The 21,450-nt window shown below is 39.1% G+C and overlaps 1 protein-coding gene across 1 annotated transcript; it reads right to left on the bottom strand.

Moving 5' to 3' along the window:
* Positions 1-14,346: 14,346 nt before the first annotated feature.
* LOC149206125 (uncharacterized) lies at positions 14,347-15,183 on the bottom strand. The gene has a single exon (XM_089397602.1). It carries the CDS (start codon positions 15,181-15,183, stop codon positions 14,347-14,349), a length of 837 nt encoding a protein of 278 aa, XP_089253728.1.
* Between the last annotated feature and the right edge of the window lie 6,267 nt (positions 15,184-21,450).

Genomic DNA, 21,450 nt, shown 5'->3' with positions numbered 1-21,450 from the left:
AAACAAAGTAAGAATACTAAAGACAAAATTATTTCTGATTTTAATGTCTTGCAGGTGGTTCACACTACATGCAGCATAAAATCCAGATTTCATCAAGTCGTGGTGCATCGGAACTTGAATCAAGCAAGGGCAAAGCAGTACAGGGACTGTAAGAATAGACAGTAGACAAGGATGGTTAAGGGATGTAGAAAACAAGGATGAGGGAGCAGAAGAACAGGGAAAAGTATTTACCAGAGAATGAAAGGCCCTTTGACATCAACAAGTAATCCACCAAGGAAAAGGGGTAGAAAAAAAGGACAGGAAAGTATGCAGAATCTAATCAATGCCAATTATGTAGGAACCCCCACTAAAGTAAAAGCAGTCATAGCTGAATGTGAAAGGGAGTTAAATTCCAACATTGAAAACGAAGAAATTCATGTAGCAGAATGGAAGCCTATACTTCAGGATCTAGGCCATAGCCAAGGACACCAGAAATTGTTTAGGAAGACCATCCAATAATATTGGGTTATGAAAAAACTTGTGGCTAAAGCAATGACAACTTACAAGGATAGAGAAGATCCAGAAGTGGACAGACAAGCAGATTCTACCCTGAATGGTCTCCAGAAGGAAATTTAGTGAGTTCAGCAACAATATCATAACAATCTCTCCCTGAAGAGAATGGAACAACAGCTCCAAACACTGCTACAGAGTGAAGCACCTGGGTCGAGTGCGAAAGACCTGGCTTGAGTAGTTTCCTCAGATGAATGAAGAAGTTTAACTAGTAAAATTTTGTTATTATCTCGATTAGCATTTACTTTTTAAGTATGAAACATATTATAGATAAAGTAGCAAACATAGTCTAGATGATAAGAATTAAACTATTTAAATTTTGGACAACTTTTGATGTGGATAGGTGGTCAACAAACCTGGTTTCCTGCGGGCAGGTTGAGGCCACCAACAATATTTTGAAAACCATATTTGACTATATATTTATAAAAAAGTAATAGAAAAGGAAGTATCGCCAAGCTTACACAAAAAAATCAATTATTATTTAATTATTGCATTGAGGCTTCTGTGATCCATATCAAGTTTATGAGAGGAGTCTTTGGTGAAAATCACATCATATTTCATTTGTCGACGCGTTTCGAACCCACGAGCATGGTTCATTGTCAAGATGAGTTGAAGAACAAGATCATAGCTCCATGTTAAATAGAGAGAGCAAGTCCTCAAATGGTTAAATTTGACTCGGAAACAACTATATTTGAGTAGACAACTAGGTTGTACCAATGGCTACTATGAAAGGTTAAGTTTGACTAGGCACCAAGACCAAGAAATAGGGAGAGGAAAAATAATTATTTATTTAATTTTTATTTTTGTTTAGTTATATTTATTACCAAATGCTAGAGTATGAAATAATAATCTATTAATAGGCCTTTTCATTAAATCGATCAATAGTTAGTAAGTTAATATAAGGGATAGTATATAATATTTAATTGAATATAAAATAATAAGAAATATCTTTAATTAGATAACCTTTTAATTTTGTTAAATAAAGACCCCAAACTAACTAAAGGGAATCCCACAATATTGGACCATTAAGAATTTATAACTATTTAATAATAAATATATTATACATGTGTGTGTGTGTGTGAAAATAAATAATAAGGTAAAAAATTACTCAATGGGTAGAAAATAATTAAAATGTTAGGTTGGTTTGTTATAATTGTTACCTTAAGGTAGAGCAATAATATATTAATAGGCTTTTTAGTTAAAACTAGGTAGGTAAATAGTTCATTAATTTATTCTTGGGGGTTAGTATGTTATATTTATTATCCTAAAAAATAAAAGTTTGAATTTAATTAACAAGAACCAAAATCTTATTACTAGATCCAATTAATACTATTATATCATTTATACGAAATAAGAAAAAATAGATAACCTAATAAATTAGTTAAATAATTACCTCATACTAACTATCAACATAATTTGATTTTAACTTAATAAAATTAATATGGTAATTCAATTAGAAAGAATATAGAATTTACCATAGGTTAGTTAATTCAATATTTATTTTATTTATTTAATTAATCACGTTAATTAATTCTTTAACAATTTAATTAATAATTATTAATATTAATATTTATTAATTGATACTACTATTAGATTTAATTAACAATGGAAATAAAAATATTTATTAGTAATACTAGTAACATTAATTATTAATAATAATCTTATAATTATATGCTTTTAGGGTAAATCAACTGCATTTAGTAATGTGGTTGATCTGATTGATATATGCCTTCGACTTATATCAACCACATTTATTAATGTTATTGCACTAATTATATATTTCAAATATGATAATTATAAAATAATCTATTATATATAAATAATTGATTTAAATTCATTTATTTATAATTACTATTACTCATACTATTATTAATATTGATATATTAATCTTAACCTAATTAAATTAATGTTTAATATTATTTAATATTTTGAATTATAAATAATTTACAATTAAATATATAAAATTTAATATTATTAATGTTCTTTAAAATTAATAATATTATCACTAATAGTATCCAAGAGGTCTGTTAAACCAACAAAAACACACGCGCTTTGATCTGCGATCCGTCTAGGTCAGCGATCGCTACCAAGACTGCCCGCCGCCATGGCTACACCAGAGGGTGTGGAGCCCTCTCCCACCCCTCCATCATCATCAGCTGAAGCTTTCTGAAGCCTGCTATTGCTGGAAGGGGAAAAAACGACCTCATCCCGAAGTCCCGAAGTTTATCAAAAAGCTTGATGAAATCCCAGAAATCGCTTTGCCAAAAGATCAACCGATCAAAATCGCCCTTACCTTGGCTGACAGAGGTTTAGTGGGGCAATTTATGGGTCGTTGGCCAACAACAAAATCGATTGATGAATGGGTTCAATGAAACTGGAGGCCCCTGCTACCCAACAATGTGGTCTGCTATGCGGTCGGAAGAGGTTTTTTCATCTTTGAATTCACTACCAAGGAAGACCGAGATCTGGTGTTCAGAAATGGCCCATATTTCATGGGAAACCAAGGTCTCTTTCTGAATAAATGGACCCCCAACTTTGACCCTTCAGTCGATGTTCCAAAGGAGGTCCCTGTTTGGGTTCGGCTACCCAACCTGCCAATACCCTACTGGAGCTATCAATCCCTACAAAAGATAGGAAACGGACTGGGCAGATTCATCAATAAAGCTGATAACAAGGGCCAATACACCTGTGCCAGAATCTGCGTGGAAGTTGACTTGGAAGCTGGGCTACCGGAAGCCATCAAACTTACAGTTGGAGATTGGCACCACTTCGAAAAGCTGGACTACGAGCAACTACCTTTTAAGTGTAGAATCTGCCGTAAGCACGGTCACTTTCAACGAAACTGCCCCAAAGCACCATCATGGGACAAAGTGGAAGAAGAAGGATGGAAGGAAATAAAAAAGGGTAACGTAGTCTCAAAGCCAAACGAGCAGAAGAAAACAGGACCAAAGGGGAATCCCCAGACCAATGACAAGACCAAACCATTCTCAAATGAAAGCCCCTCCTCAGGGGAAAAGGTGGATGCCTTAGAGAACCATGAAGAAACTGAAGATCAGTCGAAGAAAGGGAAAGAAACCGAAGAAGAAACAAATGTCCCCCTAACAGAGGTAGATCAAGGGGGAAACACAGGCAACGACAAGCACATTAGTCTTGCATCTAACTCAGGGGAAGAATTAGAAGAAAGAGACTCCGAATCAGACAGCTCACAAATTTCTCCTATCAAATCGACCAGGGGCCAAAAATGCAAGAAGAAACAGAGAGAGGAGAAAACTTATCTAGATGTTCTCCAAGGCTCGCAGAAAACTCTTAAAGGAATGATGAACACCAGATCCAGGTGCAAGCACAACAAGGCTTCAAAAGGATCCACTCCCTCCCAACCCAGTAAATAATGAAATACGTCTCCTGGAATTGCAGAGGATTAGGTAGCAGGCTGAAAGAAGATGCCCTGAAAGACATTGTGAGGTTGCATTTGCCTGAAATCCTTCTCATCCAGGAGACAAAGCTGGAGGACACTCTCCTCCTCCATTCCAGCAAAACATTCTAGCGCAAAGGCCCTGGTAGAGCTGTCAGTGCTAGAGGCGCCTTTGGTGGGATTGCCTCCTTCTGGGACAGCTCCAAATATGACTTGATTCAAGAAGAAAGTTGCCAACACTATATTTTCACTCAGCTCCTTCACAAAGACTCTGATCAACAAGTAAATATGTTCAACCTTTATGCTCCGGTCTCTCCAGTGGAGAAAAAAATTTGTTGGGACTCGCTCCAGTCTTTTCTTTTATTGCACAATCCAGAAAACATCATTATTGCAGGGGATCTGAACGTTACTCTAGCCGCTGAAGAGAAAAAAGGTGGTTCTCCTGTAAGGGATCCAGCTAGAGAATGGGTAGAAGATATAATGATTGGCTGGGATCTGGATGACATCAAACCATCAGCTGGAAAATACACTTGGTCTAACAAAAGTTTAGGTCCCAGCCATATAGCTGCTCGTTTGGACAAATTCCTCGTCCAAGCCTCCTTTCTTACTAGTGGTCTAATGGCCTCATCCAAAATTCTTCCTAACTGCACCTCCGATCATAAACCCATTAGTCTCGAGCTCTCCATGGATGGTTTTCTTGGCCCCATTTCATTTAGATTTAACCCTTTGTGGATTCAGCAAGAGGGTTTCAATGAGGTGGTTTCTGAAGTCTGGAACCGGAAAATCCTGGGATCCCCTTTCTTTGTGTGGGAAGAAAAGTTGCGGGCTCTTAAGAGAAGGCTCAAGGAGTGGGCTAAAGCCCTGAAAACACCAGCTGCCAAGAGAAAAGAGTCTTTAGAAAACCTTGCTGCCCTCCAATCATCAATGGAGGATTCTGCTATTACCCAAAGTCTCCTCCAAAAAGAAGTTGAGTTACAAAAAGCCCTCCATAAAGCTAGTAGGGACGAAGACGAGTATTGGAGACAAAAATCTAGAAACTTATGGTTACAGGCCAGCGACAAAAATACTAGTTTCTTCCACAAGCATGCCGAAGCTCGTAAGCAATTCAAAAATGTTTCAGAAATCCGCTCCCAAGATGCAGTGGTTAAATATTTTGAAGGCATCAAGAGAGAAGCCTTCAGTTTTTTCAAAGATCTTTATTCAGCGCCTGATGACCCACCTATAGACCTTCAAGCCTATCCGTATAATCTAATCCCCTCCTGTGTGCAAGACTCTGTCAATAATATGCTGACTGCTCCGATCAGCATGGATGAGCTCAAGAAAGCCTTGGATTGCATGGAACCGGATAAGGCGCCAGGGCCTGATGGGTTCACTGCTAGGTTCCTTTAGTATTGCTGGTCAACTATCAATAAAGACCTCCTGAGAATGGTTAGGAAGTCCCAATATTTCGCAAAGATAGGAGGCAGTACCAATTCATCCTTCCTTGCATTGCTTCTGAAAGAGAAAGGAGCTTCAGATTTCAGTAGATTTCGTCCCATTTCGCTGTGTAATGCTAGCTATAAACTGATTATCAAAATAATATCCATTCGTCTCAAGAATATTCTGTTGGACATCATACCGGAGAATCAAGGAGGCTTCATCAAAGGGAGAAAGATACTGGATAATGTTGTGTTGGTTCAAGAGGTAGTTCATTCAAGTGGCCAGAGAAAAGAGAAAGGAATGGTAATAAAGCTCGATTTGGAAAATGCCTTTGACAGGGTGAGGCATGACTTCCTATTTGCTGTTATGACGAAAATGGGCTTCTCAATAACCTTCATAAATTGGGTGAAAGCCTGCATTGCCTCTCCTTGGATAGCACCGTTGGTAAATGGCCATTCTACTAAATTTTTTAAACCATCCAGGGGATTAAGACAAGGTTGTTTGTTGTCCCCTCTTCTCTATGTTATTCAAGCCTCAGTGCTTAGTTTCCAGCTAGACTTTTGTCAGCAAGTCCAAACTCTGCTAGGCCTCAGAATGGTGCACAATGTCAAAGACATAAACCATGCCCAATTTGCCGACGATACTCTACTCCTTGGTGGAGCGAGCATTAATTCGGCCAGATCTTTTAAAAAGGAACTGGACATTTATAAGGAGGCCTCCGGTAGCAAGATAAACTATTCAAAAAACACAATCTATGGCTGGAACTTCTCGGTCAAAGATTTGGCTGACATAGCTAGGCTCCTTGAGATGAAAGTCTATCAGACCTGGGAGTCATTCAAATATCTTGGGATCCCAATCTTCAAATCCACTCCTAAAGTTACCCACTGGATGCCCCTCTTAGACAAGCTTAAGCTCAGAATACAAGCTTGGGGAACCTCCTGGTTGAACACTGCTGGGAAAATAATTCTTATAAAATCTGTTCTAATAAGCATGCCACTTTTTCAGCACTCCATTCTCCTTGCCCCCAAAACCTTTCTCAGTAAAATGGATTGTATGCTGAGGAGATTCCTTTGGGAAGGGGGGAAAAATAATGAAAGAAGACTTCATTTAGTCAATTGGGATAACATTAAGAGGCCAATCCTGAAAGGAGGTCTGCAAATGAGAGATTTGGCTGCACAAAATCTCGCTCTAGGCTCTAAAATCCTATGGAATATTGTGGATGGGAAAATAAGCTGGAGCAAGAAAGTCCTGTGGAAGAAATATTTTCAAGGTCAGCGTTTGAGATGTTTGGACCATCCGCCAAAAACAATCAAAGGTTCCCCAATTTTCAATCTTTGTATCGCTGCTCTGGAGTATTTCAGTCCCAATCTCTATTGGATCCCAGGTAATGGGAAAAAAATCAGAATTTGGGAAGATCAGATTCTAGGAGACCAGCCTCTGCACCATATAGAAGGCCTTGCAAATATTAAATTATGGCTACAATCCAACAATATGGAAACCCTTTGGGACATATCCACCTGGACGGAGGATGCTGGTAGACGGTGGGACAGCTGGAATCTGGGAGAGGTTCCACATCGTCTGCAATCTGAAGCTTCATTACTATTAGACAAACTCCAAGGAAAATCTCCCATGTCAGCAACAGCCAAGGACAAAAGAGGGTGGGGCTCCCATTCTGGTTCTTTCTCGGTTGCTGAAGGTTACAAAAGTTTGATTGTTGTTCCTAATGTCCCTCCTGACCCAACGCAATGGAAATTCATTTGGGGCTTCCCTTCGCTCCCAAAAATAGACTTCTTCTGTTGGACGCTAGCTCACAACAGTATTCTCACAGGAGATAACCTGAGAAAATGTGGAATCGAAGGGCCATCTAGATGCCCTTTATGTATGTCAGAGGAAGAAACAACTGATCACCTGTTGTTGCTGTGCCCTTTTGCCAAAGCAGTTTGGAAGGGGGTTCTGAGATCAAGGGCTGACAAGGTTGAGCTGCCAAGAAATATGCCAAACCTGTTTCACGAGTGGGACAAGCTATCATCGTTCTGCCTTAGTAAAAAAAACCTGCTTAAGACTGCATGAATGTGGATCCCTAAATTCACCTGCTAGAAGTTATGGTTGGAAAGGAATAACAGATTATTCAGAGGAGAAACCTGCACTTCAAACAATGTTATATCCAAAATTAAAGCTATATTCTGGGAGAGACTTTGGATGCTATGCCGGCCTTAAGGAATGAAGCGATTCTGGACAGTGAGGAGGAGCTTTGGCTGAAAGATATTGTTCCAAATAATCAAACCAATCCTATTTCTCCGGCCTCTTGCCATGCTATGTGGGAAATACGCTCGGAAGAACAGGAGTTTCTAAAGTGGTGTTCTGCTCTAGATGACCACTGTCTATTCTTCGATGGGGCCTCTAAAGGCAACCCTGGAGCTGCGGGTGGGGGTGGAATTCTGCTGAATCCCGATGGCACTACATTGCTCAAGTATCATTGGGGTCTGGGATTCGAATCAAAGAATAGAGCTGAGGCTCTGGCTTTGTGGCAGGGGCATCTCTGGCTCTTAATCGGAACATTCAGTCTTTGACGGTCTTCGGAGACTCTAGGCTTATTATTCAAGCGATGAACTCACTCTCGAATCCTTTGCAGATCCATTTAGTCCTCATTCTCAAGAAAATTAGATCCATGATGGCCAAGTTTCAAAAAATTTCCTTCTATCATACACTGAGGCAACTGAATTCACAAGCCAATTTGGAAGCCAATCTTGGCTCAGCCCGTAGCCAAAGAACCCTCACAGTCAACTCTGAAGAATCTCTCTGCATCATCCCTTAATCTTCTTAACACCTTCACTCTCAGGAAATCTGGTCACTCTGATGCAAAGGGGATCTACTACTGAACTAGTAACATTGGCTCTGCAATAGGCTATTCCTGAACTAGTTCCCTGATCGACTGTTACTGACTCAGTTGCCCTCACTAGCACCAGGCTCCATGGGTAGGCAATCAACTCAGAAAAGATTGATGCTCTGGAAGCTCAGTCCCTAGCAGTAGCACTATAAGCTCTGTCCTCAGCAGAAGCATACGCCAGAGGATGAATTTCTGAAGATAAGTAGACAATAATCCAAGCTGGTCTATTTACAGGAAGGGTTCATCATGAAAAAAGGAGGGAAATATTGGACATTAACTAATACGTTTTCCAGACATGACCACCCCCAAACTGAAATATGTTCTTTCCTGCGACGACTTGGATAATGTGAGTTTGAATGAAAGGATGTATCAGCATTTCCCTATTACAGTAGTGGAGTTTGATGAATTAATTCTCGATTTTCTCCTGATGATGAGCGGCTGTATTCTGTTCTGTGGCACAAATACAATCAACAAAACTGTAGGAGGTAACATTCAGAATCTCAATTATAGCTGAGATCAATGCTTTGGGTTTGAGCTCCAAGGATTTGCAGTAGTAGTAGCCCAATTTCGTAACTCCAAATAGCGGCGCAGAATTTTTTAAGCCCACTCCTTCTTTAGTTCATCCGGAAGGCGGTTGGTATTTCATTTGACTCTGGATTTAGTGGAAGGACGAGGAGCAAGCATTGGTCCTAAACGCTTGACAGAGTAGCAAAATGGACAGAGCAAACTCTACCCGGGCAAATTGATGGTATCTCTGACATTAAAAGGCGGTCCAGACAAGTCTGGCAATTCATAGAACCTTCAAGCAGGGATTCTGCGAAACAACTCCTCCAAAGGGCAGTTCAGTTTCAAAGCATCTCCATGGACTTGCTGTAACAAAGAGCAAACTTCTCTTTGTAATAAGAAAGCCTGAGTGATAAGAAATATTGGGGAACAAATGAATTCTGTGTAACAAGTATGCGGCAGCTGTTTTGCCGCCTTTCAAAGCAATTAACCGCTAAAGTAAAAAAAAAAAGTAATATTATCACTAATAAAATAGTTTTATTCATTTATAATTTTATTATTTATTATTATTTATTAGTTGAATTGAGGCTTCTGTGATCCATAATAGTTGAAAGAATAACTTCGGCGTAAATCACATGTAGACAGACATTTGTCGATGTGTTTCGAACCAACAAGGGTGCTTCATCGTGAGGACAAGTTGAAGAAATAGATCCTGCTTAGCATGTTAAATAGTCTGAGCAGAGACTCCAATGGCTAAATTGACCAACGGCTAATTTTGACCTTAGGACCTAGGTCAAATTATTATTCATTAATTTAATATGATTATTATTGTTAATATTAATACATAAAATATTTTTAATGGTTAGTTTTAAAAATTAATTAATTAATTTATTAATAATTTTTTTTTTTTCTCTGTAAGACTAGGCTATTTATATTACAAAAAGTTCAAAAATTACAGCAAAAATTACACCAGGGCCGTGGCCCTGCATCTCCATAGAGATTTTCCCCATAAAAGACCTTTCAGGGCAGCATCATTACAAAATTGGGACATCTGAATCGACATATCCAGCATTTGAATCGACACAATAAACATGTGAACCGCCATGATGGACATATGAACTGACACGATGGACACATAAACCGACACGGTGGACACATAAACTAACACGATGGACATATAATCCGGCATGGTTGACACATAGACAAATCGACAGAGAGAGCAATAAATCGACAAAGAGCATGAAAGACAAACGGAGAGTTGCTTTCCTGGCAGCGAAAGAGAGAGTGATGGAAGTGCTAATCCTCATCAGTTGTGTGAGGCTCATCCTTCGCTGGTCCTTTGAGTTTTTGTGATTCCTCCATGTCCGAGCGCAGCGACCTCTGAACCGGCTCACTGGGGCCAGCATCCGCAGCTTGAGTGGCTTGGGGAGAGTCTGCTCTGGTTGGCCGCCGCATATCAACTGTGGGAACTTGCATGTCAACCACTGGCACATTCAGGTTGTCCAAAGGCCCCCTGAGATTGCTGCAATGTTCCACCATGACTAAGATAATGAGAGTGTTGTTCTCCAGAGTGCAGGGGATTCGGTAGTGAACAGCCGGATGTTCCACATGACCATAGTCCGGAATTTCTTCCCACCCACGCACATTGTCGCGGCCTACAAGTCTGTTCGAGCCTCTATTATGCTCAGAAGTGAATTCCACCGAGGAGGAAGGCGAATTGACTGGTCGCTGAGTAGCAGAGCGACCCCTGGAACCGCCACGGCGACTGCTCATTCTGGGCCTCTCTCTCTGCATCTTCGAATTACCCTTCAGACAAGAATTCCTCTGAGTAATTTTGCACTGAGCCAGAGAATGTTCCGTCTCGGCTAGCTTCTACTCGGAATGCTTGCAGGAATGAAGACAGGCGACATGGGGGGCGAAAATATTGAGCGCCATTTGCCTTGATCGCTGCTGCACATTGAATGCCATCTGAACCAGCAGTAAAACCCAATTAACTATACCTCCCATCGTATTTAATTCACCTGCGTTCTGGTATGTCGTGGCTCGTCCGGGCTTACACCTGCCCATGTGACGAGCCACACCTGACACCTGCCCTTCACGCTGCATAGTCACCCGCATCCGGGAGAGGGAAGTCTTTTTGCACCAAAGAGATGCAATCCTTTTTGAATTGAGCATCATCAACCATGTCCAAGGAACCTGAGAAGTAAGGTGTCGACTGTAACACACCTTGATTTGCCATCCGATCTGCTACCTGGTTTGCAGTTCTCCTGACATGATGGAAGGTTATATTGTGGGGAACATGGAGCTTTTCCTCCAGGGATTCCAATCGGCTTAGCAGCCTCCAACTTGTTGCGATCTTGACTGCTTTGGCCCCAGCCTGTATTCTTTTAGCCGCCTCTATGAGTATAAGAGAGTCGCCTTCAACTTCAAGTGGGAAGAAGTGTTGTTGTTCAGCAAGACAGATTCCTTTCCAGAGACCTTCCAGTTCTGCTGCGTTGTTTGTGTCTGTGCCTATTGAGCCATAGTATAAATGTACCGCTTCTCCTGTGTGTCGTCTGATAACTCCCCCAAATCCTGCAGGGCCAGGGTTACCTTTGGCTGCTCCGTCGAAGTTCAGCTTGTATGAGTTGAATGCAGGTGGGGACCATGAAGATTGAGAGGCGGGTCTAATTGATGGATTGGCAATTACCTTGACTAAGGCCGTGAGATCAAGATTCCATTCTTTCAGAATGCGGCGCTCCTGCTGAGTTTCGGGCATGTCAGTGTCATTCCAGGCTCTGATGGCCAGGGTTTCCTGAATGTTTTTTTTGAGGATGAGCCAGAGGTCGTCTATAGATCTGAATGTGTTGTTGAAGATTCTGTGGTTGCGCTCCTTCCATAGGGTCCAGTACAGAAAGCCTGGTGTAATACTCCACAGAGAGTTGAGAATCTGGCTTTTAAACGGTTTTTTGGCCCAGTTCCTTATGTTTTCCGTTACATCCGCCTGTCTTTGGGTTGCTCTCATGTTGCATTTTTCCACTTTCTCCCAGAGTTGCTTTGCTAGTGGGCACTCTTCCATTAGGTGACTAATGGTTTCACTATTAATGTTGCAGTTTGGGCATCTAGAAGGCCCGACAAATCCTCTTTTTATCAAATTGTCCCAAGTGAGAATGCGTTTTTTGCTTAGTAGCCATAAAAAGGTAGAGATCTTGGGCCATAGCCCTGAGTGCCAAACTTGTTCCCAAATTTGATCCTTGGCCGCCTGGAGATTGGAGTAGCGCAAGTGATGGGCTTCCTTTGTGGTGAATGTTCCTTTGGTTGTGTAGCCCCATCTGAGTTTATCCTGCTGATTGGAGTGGCGGATTTTCCTGTTTATGAGTTCCTGATCAATATCGGTGTACAGTTCTCCCTGCCAATCTATTTGCCAGAGTCGTGCTGGTTTCCATGTCTGAAAGTCATGATGTGTGGATGGCTGCCAGAACTGGTGAACCTGTGTGATGCTCTCTTGCTTCATATGCGCTTGCCAAAGAGGTTTGTGAAACAAATTTGCAGGTTTAGGGAGTTGCTGCCAAGAGTCTTCCCAGAACCTGGCAGTTTTGCCTGAGTGGATTTCCCAGAAACTATGTTCTTGTATGAAGCTGCTTTGAGTTTTTGCATTATTCCAGATGAGTGATCCTTGTGCTGTAGGGTTGATTCTGATGAGATCACTCCATTGGCTGCCGTTGGCGTATTTTGCTTGCCATAGTTGAGCCCATGGGGTGTTTGGCTTGGAGACCCACTTCCACCAAATTCATGCCCCCATTGTGTTATTGCTTTGAAGCGGATCCCGAAGACCTAATCCGCCCTCTGATTTGGTTTTACATACCTCTGTCCAGTTAACAAGAGCCCATTTCCGATTTAGGCCTGTGGAGCCCCAGAGGAAGTTGCGTTGTAGATTGCATATGGCTTTCAGTACCCCTTTTGGAGCTGCCAAGATCGAGAAAAGATAGAGCGGCATTGCTTGTAGTACTGATTTGATTAGGACTAGCCTGCCTGCCAGATTTAAAGCCCGGAAAGTCCAGGATGAGAGTTTTGATTCGAGTTTATCCAGGAGCGTCCGCCAGGACGCCTGCTTGATAGCTGAGTCTGAAAGGGGAGCTCCCAGGTATTTAGAGGGCAGGTGGGAGATTGTAAATCCCAAAATTCGGGCAATATTCCTTTGCGTGGAGGGAGGGGTATTGAAGAAGAAGAGTTGAGATTTTGCAGCGTTAATGGAAGTGCCAGAGGCGTCAGAGAAGAGGGAGAGAAGAGATTTGAAAACAGAGGCTTCTTTTGCGGAAGGGTGCCCGAAGAGCATAGTATCATCAACGAATTGCTGATGTGTCTGAGGAGTTCGTCCATGGAGAGAGATGCCTTTGAGAGCTTGGGAGGAAACTGTCGATTTGAGGAGCCTGCTGAGCCCTTCAGCCATTAGAACGAAGAGAAAGGGTGACAGAGGATCCCCTTGCCTGATGCCACGCGAGGGGCGAAAGGGAGATGAGGGAGAGCCATTCAGTAAGACAGAGAAACTGGGAGAAGTGATTAGGTTCATGATCCATCTAGTCCAGGTTGCATTGAATCCAAAAGCTAAGAGCATTTTATGAATGTAATTCCAGCTAAGCTTATCGAAGGCTTTAGAGAGGTCTAATTTGAGAAGCATACCTGGTTTTTTGAGAAGCTTTAGAGAATGTATGACTTCGTTTGATAGAATTATTCCATCCATGATCTGTCGTCCTTCAACGTATCCCGTCTGTTCTGGAGAGATGAGCAGGGGAAGGAGCGGTTTGAGTCGGTTCGCAATGACCTTTGAAATGAGTTTGTAAATCACATTACATAGCGCTATTGGTCTGTATTTCTCAGGTTTGTTTGATGCCGCTTCTTTGGGTACCAAGGCTATGAAGGTTGAGTTGAGGGCTGGGAGGACCCAGTGCATGCTTCAGGATTCCTCCACTAAGTCCCATACTTCAACTTTAATGAGTTCCCAAAATTCATGAAAGAAATTGGCGGTAAATCCGTCAGGCCCTGGTGCCTTGGTATCTTTGAGCTGAGCCATGGCTTCTTCTACTTCCTTTAAGGACGTGGGTTGGAGCAATTTATTGTTGTGATCCTCATTTATAATTTTTGGAATATGCTGCGTGATAGCTCTGATTGCCTCATCCCGGTTGCCTTCAGGTTCTTTAAGAATGTCCTTGAAGTATCCTGTAAATTCTTTTTCCATGTCTTCATGAGCCTCAATTCTTTCACCCTGTTGATTGTTGACAAAGGTGATGTTGTTATGCATACGCCGTTGTATGGTGGTTTTGTGGAAAAATTTTGTATTTTTCTCTCCATCTTTAACCCAGCTGATTCTAGATTTTTGTCGCCATAAAGTTTCCTCTTGTTTTTGGCGTTCTTCAATTTGATTCCAGAGGATCTGCTCCTGTTGAATTTGTTCTTCTATGCGGCCTTCCAGAATGAATAGTTGTTGTAGTGCTTTCATTTGCTGTTCCAGTTTTTGTCTGCTCTCCTCTATGTTGCCAAAGTGAGTTCGGTTCCATACTTTAAGAACTTGTTTCAGATTTTTCAGCTTTTGTTGAAACTAGTACATCTTAGCTCCCGCAGGCGGGGTGTAAGATGCCCATGCATGATTGACCACAGCCTTGAAATTGGTGTTTGTGAGCCAAAAGGCTTCGAATCGAAAGGGTCTGTTGCAGCAGTTGCCTGGTCTGGACGATTGGAGCAAAATCGGCCAGTGATCTGAGCCTCCTTGGGGAATAATTGAGGCGTTAAAATCCCCTCCAAGGTGGATCGCGTTGTCTGAAATTAAGAATCGATCTAGCCTTGAGGCAATGTGGTGAGCACCTCGGCGCTTGTTGGACCATGTGAAAATGCCATTGGATGTGGGGATGTCCATGAACTGATTATCTTGAAGGAATTGCTTGAAGCCGCTGCTGTCACTATCGAGCCTGGTTCTGCCTCCTTGTTTTTCTTCCATGGATTTTATTATATTGAAGTCGCCTCCGCCAATCCATAAGGGGAAGTGTCTGTTTTCATTGAGGATGGAAATCGTGTCCAGGAGGTCCAATTTTTGCTGAATTATCTGCGGGAAGTATACATTGGTGAGATGCCCATGGATGTTGGTTCCGATGAGGTGGAAGGTAGCTTGTATTAGATGAAGAGTGGCATGAAAATTATCTAGTGAAACAATCTGCGGGTTCCATAGAATGGCAAGACCGCCGGAAGCCCCAGAGGCATCTACTGAAATTGAACTGCTGCCTGCCCATATTTTATTGCTAAGTCTGTCTATCACTGTGCTGCTGCTTTTTGTTTCTTGAAGGAAAACTATTGCGGGTTTTTCTTGCATTATCAGGTTTTTGATCATTCTGTGTTTAGAGGGACTGTTGAGTCCTCTTACATTCCATGAAATGAGCTTCATGTAGACTGAGATTTGGGTTTGTAGAACTTGGTCAACTTGGGGAATTGCCTCCAATCCATGAGTATTTCACCTACTATTATTGTTCTCTGAAGGTCTGTTTTTCTGCCCCTTTTCTTTGTATCTTTAAGGATCTTTTTTCCATCCCAGTGACTGCCTCCTTGTATTCCCAGGCTTTTATGGTGCTGCACCTTGGTAAGGACTCCTTCAAGTTTGTCTATTTGCCAGGGTGGGATTGAGTTGTACTCTTTTTGTTTGCATGCTTTCTCAAGTTTGGAGATGTCAAGCTTGGAGATTTCAAGCTTTCTAGATCTACATCTTCCGGATCTTCCTCCATTCCAATTGGAGTGTTGTGGTCCTCCTCCGCTGCATCTTCATGAAGACTCAGGGCTAGAGCTACGTCGAGATCCATATCTGAAGCTTGTTGTGTTTCATTCAATACGGTTTTCCCCTTGGATGGGAATAAGGGACCAAGATTTGTAACCAATTTGGTTTTCTCCATGGAAGGGGTAGGAGCAGAGATGGAGGATGCTGGGTCAGAAGAGAACAAGGGGTTGGAGCGGATGAGGGAGGGCGAGGGTGGGAGCGGCTGATCCGGGGAGTCAGAGTTGGGGCTATCTTGTTTATCATGTGAGGCAAGAACAGAGAAGCGATTCTGGGGGTTCGCTTTAAAGGCTTGATCCGGAGCTGCTTGGTTTTTCTTGGCGTGCCTGCGGCGGGTGGGGATTTTGGTGAAACCATCTGAGTCCTTATTGGAATCATTAGATGGAGCCTTGAACTGTGCATTTAAGGGACAGTCTCGGAAAAGGTGGCCATGCTCATGGCATTTTCGACAGCGGAAAGGGATATGCTTATAATCTAGAGGCTGTTTCCATTCAAAGTCATCGTGAAAGAGACTTACCGAGTCTGCAAGGGTCTTGGTCAGGTGCATCTGGACGCAGATCCTAGCATAAGAGGTGTATTTGCGTGTCTTTGTTTCTGTTGCCACTTTGATGAAGGTCCCCAGTTTGTTGCCAATGTCTGCCAACGTTTCTTCTCTTGAATATTCCACGGGAAGGGAATACATTCTTATCCAAACAGGGGCCCAACTGAAGTCTTCTTTATCAAGGTTGAATCTGGGCTTCCATTCCGTTAGATACAAGCCTGAAGAGTTAAAGAAGTATGGGCCTCCTTCAAATATCCTTATTTTGTCCTCTAAACAGTTGAAGATGGCGGTAAAGAAGCCCTTCGGGCCAAGTTGCAGAGTTACTTGTCCTTTGGGCTTCCATTTTGAAGCTATCCATCCTTGTAAGGCTTTTTCTGTGGGCCAGAATCCCAAGAACTTTCCGATGAGTGCATAGTCCCGCATGAATTGGATTTCCCCATTGATGCGGTGGCTTGGCAGTTCGACCTTGATCGGTTCTGCGGCTTTTGGAATACATGTGGCTGAGGTCACTTTTGTCTGAGGTGACTCTGCATTGGCGTGCTCATCATTGCCTGCGTTGTCCTCTTCATTCTGAACTGAATGCATCTTTTCCTCATTCGTCCTTTGCTTGTCTTTCTCAGTTTCTCGACCTGTGCCTGCGGGGTGCAGAGTCACAGGCTTCTGCGTCTTGTCAGTTGAGGTCGTGTCCATTGGAGGGGAGGCGAAGCTCTCCCCTCCTGCATCTAGTGCCATAGGTGGCCTTCAGTGATAGAACCTGCGGCGACAATGGCAGGTATGTTCAGCGGCAGCTAGGGTTTGGAGTTGGTAGCTGTTGAATCGCATCAGAGCGTATTCTCATCCCTTATTCTTAATGTTAATGTTACCGAAGTTACTCAATTTATTAATAATTATATATATATATATATATATATATATATATATATATATATATATATATATATATATATATATATATATATATATTAAAGTTATAATATTAGGTTATTAAGATAAAAGTTAGGATTAAAAAATAAATAAAATACTTATAGTGGTTAGTTTAAGAAGATAATTTATCTATTTATTTAAATTATTTAATAATTATTGTTAATATGATACATACATATATATATATTAATAGGTTGTTAAGGACAAGAATAATTTCAATGGTTAGCTTAAAAAGTAATTTATTAATTTATTTATTAATAATCTCATATATATATATATATATATATATATATATATATATATATATATATATATATAAATTAAAATCATAAAGTTAGGGTTAAAAATATAAATAAATAATATAATTTAAATGGTTAGTTAGAAAAGGTAATTTATTTAATTAAATTAAATTATTTATTATTATATATTAATAATACATTCTTAATATAGGTAATTTATTTGTTTAATTAAATTATTTATGAAATATAATTAATATTATATTAGTAATATAGTCTTGATATTAATATATTAATAGTATTAGTAGTCAAATTATTATTTATTAATTTAATATTATTATTATTTTTAATATTATTATTATTATTATTATTATTATTTATGGAAATAAGTTAAATTAGGTAAAAATATATAGATAAATAAAATACTTTTAATGGTTAGTTTTAAAAACTTTAATTTAATTATTTATTTAAATTGTTTATTAATAATTATTAACGATGATGATGATGATGGTTAATTATATTTAATTTGTTGAATTGAGGCTTCTGTGATCCATAATATTTATAAGTAGAACTTCGGCGTAAATCACATCAAGAGAGACATTTGTTTCTCTTTATGTGATTTACGCGGAAGTTCTACTTATAAATATATTTAATTTATTTATATATATATTAAAGTTATAATATTAGGTTATTAAGATAAAAGTTAGGACTAAAAAATAATAACTAAAATACTTTTAGTGATTAGTTTAAAAAGATAATTTACTTATTGTTAATATTTTATATATATATATATATATATATATATATATATATATATATATATATATATAAATTAGAATTATAATAATAGGTTGTTAGGGACCAGAATAAAAGTAATTTATTAATTTATTTATTAATACTCTTTCTTTCTCATATATATATATATATATATATATATATATATATATTAATTAAAATCATAAAGTTAGGATTAAAAATATATAAATAAATAAAATAATTTAAATAGTTAGTTAGAAAAGGTAATTTATTTAATTTAATTTAATTATTTATTATTATATATTAATAATCTAGTCTTAATATAGGTAATTTATTTATTTAATTATTTATTAAATATAATATATATTAATAATATAGTCTTCATATTAATATATTAATAATATTAGTAATATATTATATATATTAATAGAAATTAGTCTTAAAAAAAAAGAAAAAAATAAATAAACAAATATATATATATATATATATATATATATATATATATATATATATAATAAGAGTTCAAAAACAAGGAGGAGGCAGAAAAACCAACTAAGAAGAGAGTGCTGGAATCCAGCACCTACTGATTTTCCAGCCATCATGTCTAATGAGATTGCTCAGCCTCTTTTCAATCTCAATAGCTTCTCTAAATCTACGATGATGGAACTGAGCAACTTTGGCAACAACCTTGGCCTCCTCAATACACACCTGATGCTTGGTCTTTTCCACATGCTCTGCCAATGCTGAAGACTTGGATCTCCCATGTCTTAGGTCGACCGCATGTTCGCAGATGCTTCGATGGATGGAGCATCCTGTTTCCTCAATATAGGGGGTCCCACGTGAACAAGGGATCAAGTAGACACCCTTCATGTCCTTAGGGTTAACGGGATCCTTCACCGATCGGAGGGAATTGCGAATGGTGCTGAGGGGCCTAAAGGTTGAGGGAATATCATACCTTTTAAGGATCTGAACAATCTTGTCCGTGGTTCCTTGGACATAGGGAAGATGGACACCTAGACGATGCTCTTTTGGCTCTTTCTTAATTAACGCATTTTTAGATGCTTTACAGAAAGCCTTCTGACCTAGGCGCCTACTATATCGATTCTCCACAAAGACATTAAGGAGATGGGATCTCTCCTTATCAAAGCTCTCATAATCAGAGATCCTAAGGGCACGAGTAGCGAGGGTGTTAAGAACACCCAACTTCTCAGCAGGGAAATGATGGGAATCGGCATGAAGATACTGCTTTATGTTCCGAAAGAAGACGCATACTCAGCAATATCTTCATGCTGATTCCCATTATTTCCCTGCTCAGAAGTTGGGTGTTCTTAACATCCTCGCTACTCGTGCCCTTAGGATCTCTGATTGTGAGAGCTTTGATAAGGAGAGATCCCATCTCCTTAATGTCTTTGTGGAGAATCGATATAGTAGGCGCCTAGGTCAGAAGGCTTTCCGTAAAGCCTCTAAAAATGTGTTAATTAAGAAAGAACAAAAAGAGCATCGTCTAGGTGTCCATCTTCCCTATGTCCAAGGAACCACGGACAAGATTGCTCAGATCCTTAAAAGGTATGATATTCCCTCAACCTTTAGGCCCCTCAGCACCATTCGCAATTCCCTCCGATTAGTGAAGGATCTCGTTAACCCTAAGGACATGAAGGGTGTCTACTTGATCCCTTGTTCACGTGGGACCCCCTATATTGGGGAAACAAGATGCTCCATCCATCGAAGGATCTGCGAACATGCAGTCGACCTAAGACATGGGAGATCCAAGTCTTCAGCATTGGCAGAGCATGTGGAAAAGACCAAGCATCAGGTGTGTGCTGAGGAGGCCAAGGTTGTTGCCAAAGTTGCTCAGTTCCATCATCGTAGATTTAGAGAAGCTATTGAGATTGAAAAGAGGCCGAGCAATCTCAATAGACATGATGGCTGGAAAATCTGTAGGTGCTGGATTCCAACACTCTCTTCTTAGTTGGTTTTTCTGCCTCCTCCTTGTTTTTGAACTCTTATTATATATATATATATATATATATATATATATATATATACATATATACATATATATATATATACATATATATATATATATATATATACATATATATATAATTTTAATTAATTTATTTATTTTATTTATTTTTTCTTTTTTAAGACTAATTTCTATTAATATATATAATATATTACTAATATTATTAATATATTAATATCAAGACAATATTACTAATATAATATTAATTATATTTAATAAATAATTTAATTAAACAAATAAATTACCTATATTAAAACTATATTATTAATATATAATAATAAATCATTTAATTAAATTAAATAAATTACCTTTTCTATCTAACCATTTAAATTATTTTATTTATTTATATTTTTAACCCTAACTTTATGATTTTAATATATATATATATATATATATATATAAGATTATTAATAAATAAATAAATAAATTACTTTTTAAGCTAACCGTTGAAATTATTCTCGTCCTTAACAACCTATTATATATATATATATATATATATATATATATATATATATATATTAACAATAATTAGGGAGGTCGTAGGGTCGAATCCCGAAAGCTCTTGGGGTTAGGTCAGTAAATAGGCCGAGGGGTGTTGATGCCCTTCGGGTGGCGTCCACTCAGTGTTTAAAACCCTGGACGTAGCGGCTACCCACTGACCCGGGTATCCGTGAACCAGTAAGTGAAAAAAAATATTAACAATAATTATTAAATAATTTAAATAAATAAGTAAATTATGTTCTTAAACTAACCACTAAAAATATTTTATTTATTTTTTAATCCTAACTTTTATCTTAATAGCCTAATATTATAGCTTTAATATATTTATATATACATACATATATATATATATATATACATACATATATATATTAATAATTATTAATAAATTAATTAATTAATTTTTAAAACTAACCATTAAAAATATTTTATGTATTAATTTTTTTTTTTCTCGTTAAGACTATGCTATTCTATTATGTACATAAACAGGAAAACAGTTACAGTCATGAGGTCATATTGCCAGAGGCCGAGGATGGCACTCTGGACTGACAGTGATAAAAAAAACCACCCATACAGGGTCCACACCACTAAGACCGATCACCCGCGCAGGGGCCCTACCATGGAGACAAGTCACCCGCACAGGGGCAACACCACTGAGACAAAACACCCACGCAGGGGCACCACCACTGAGACAGATTACCCACGCAGGGGCGTTAAACCATTGAGGAACAATGAGAGCAAAAATAGTCATCCCACGCAGGGGCATAGAAGAGAAAAATAAGACCTTCATCAAGATCCCTTGCAGGGGCGTAGACAGACATTGAACCATATATTTCTCGAACCAAACAAAGACAACCAAAACATATTGTAAGCCGTTGTAGCAAATGTAGCAATTCATAGAA

Source organism: Pinus tabuliformis, chromosome 1_2 (assembly GCF_031772625.1).
Source record: "Pinus tabuliformis cultivar Carrire ecotype Pingquan chromosome 1_2, CPIR1, whole genome shotgun sequence".
NCBI lineage: Eukaryota > Viridiplantae > Streptophyta > Pinopsida > Pinales > Pinaceae > Pinus > Pinus tabuliformis.
Note: the sequence above shows the minus strand (reverse complement) of the source record. Positions and strands in the feature narration are given on the sequence as shown.

Coding starts and splice junctions, on each gene's coding strand:
- LOC149206125 (XM_089397602.1), bottom strand. CDS start 15,183: ATGAAGCTCATTTCATGGAATGTAAGAGGACTCAACAGTCCCTCTAAA.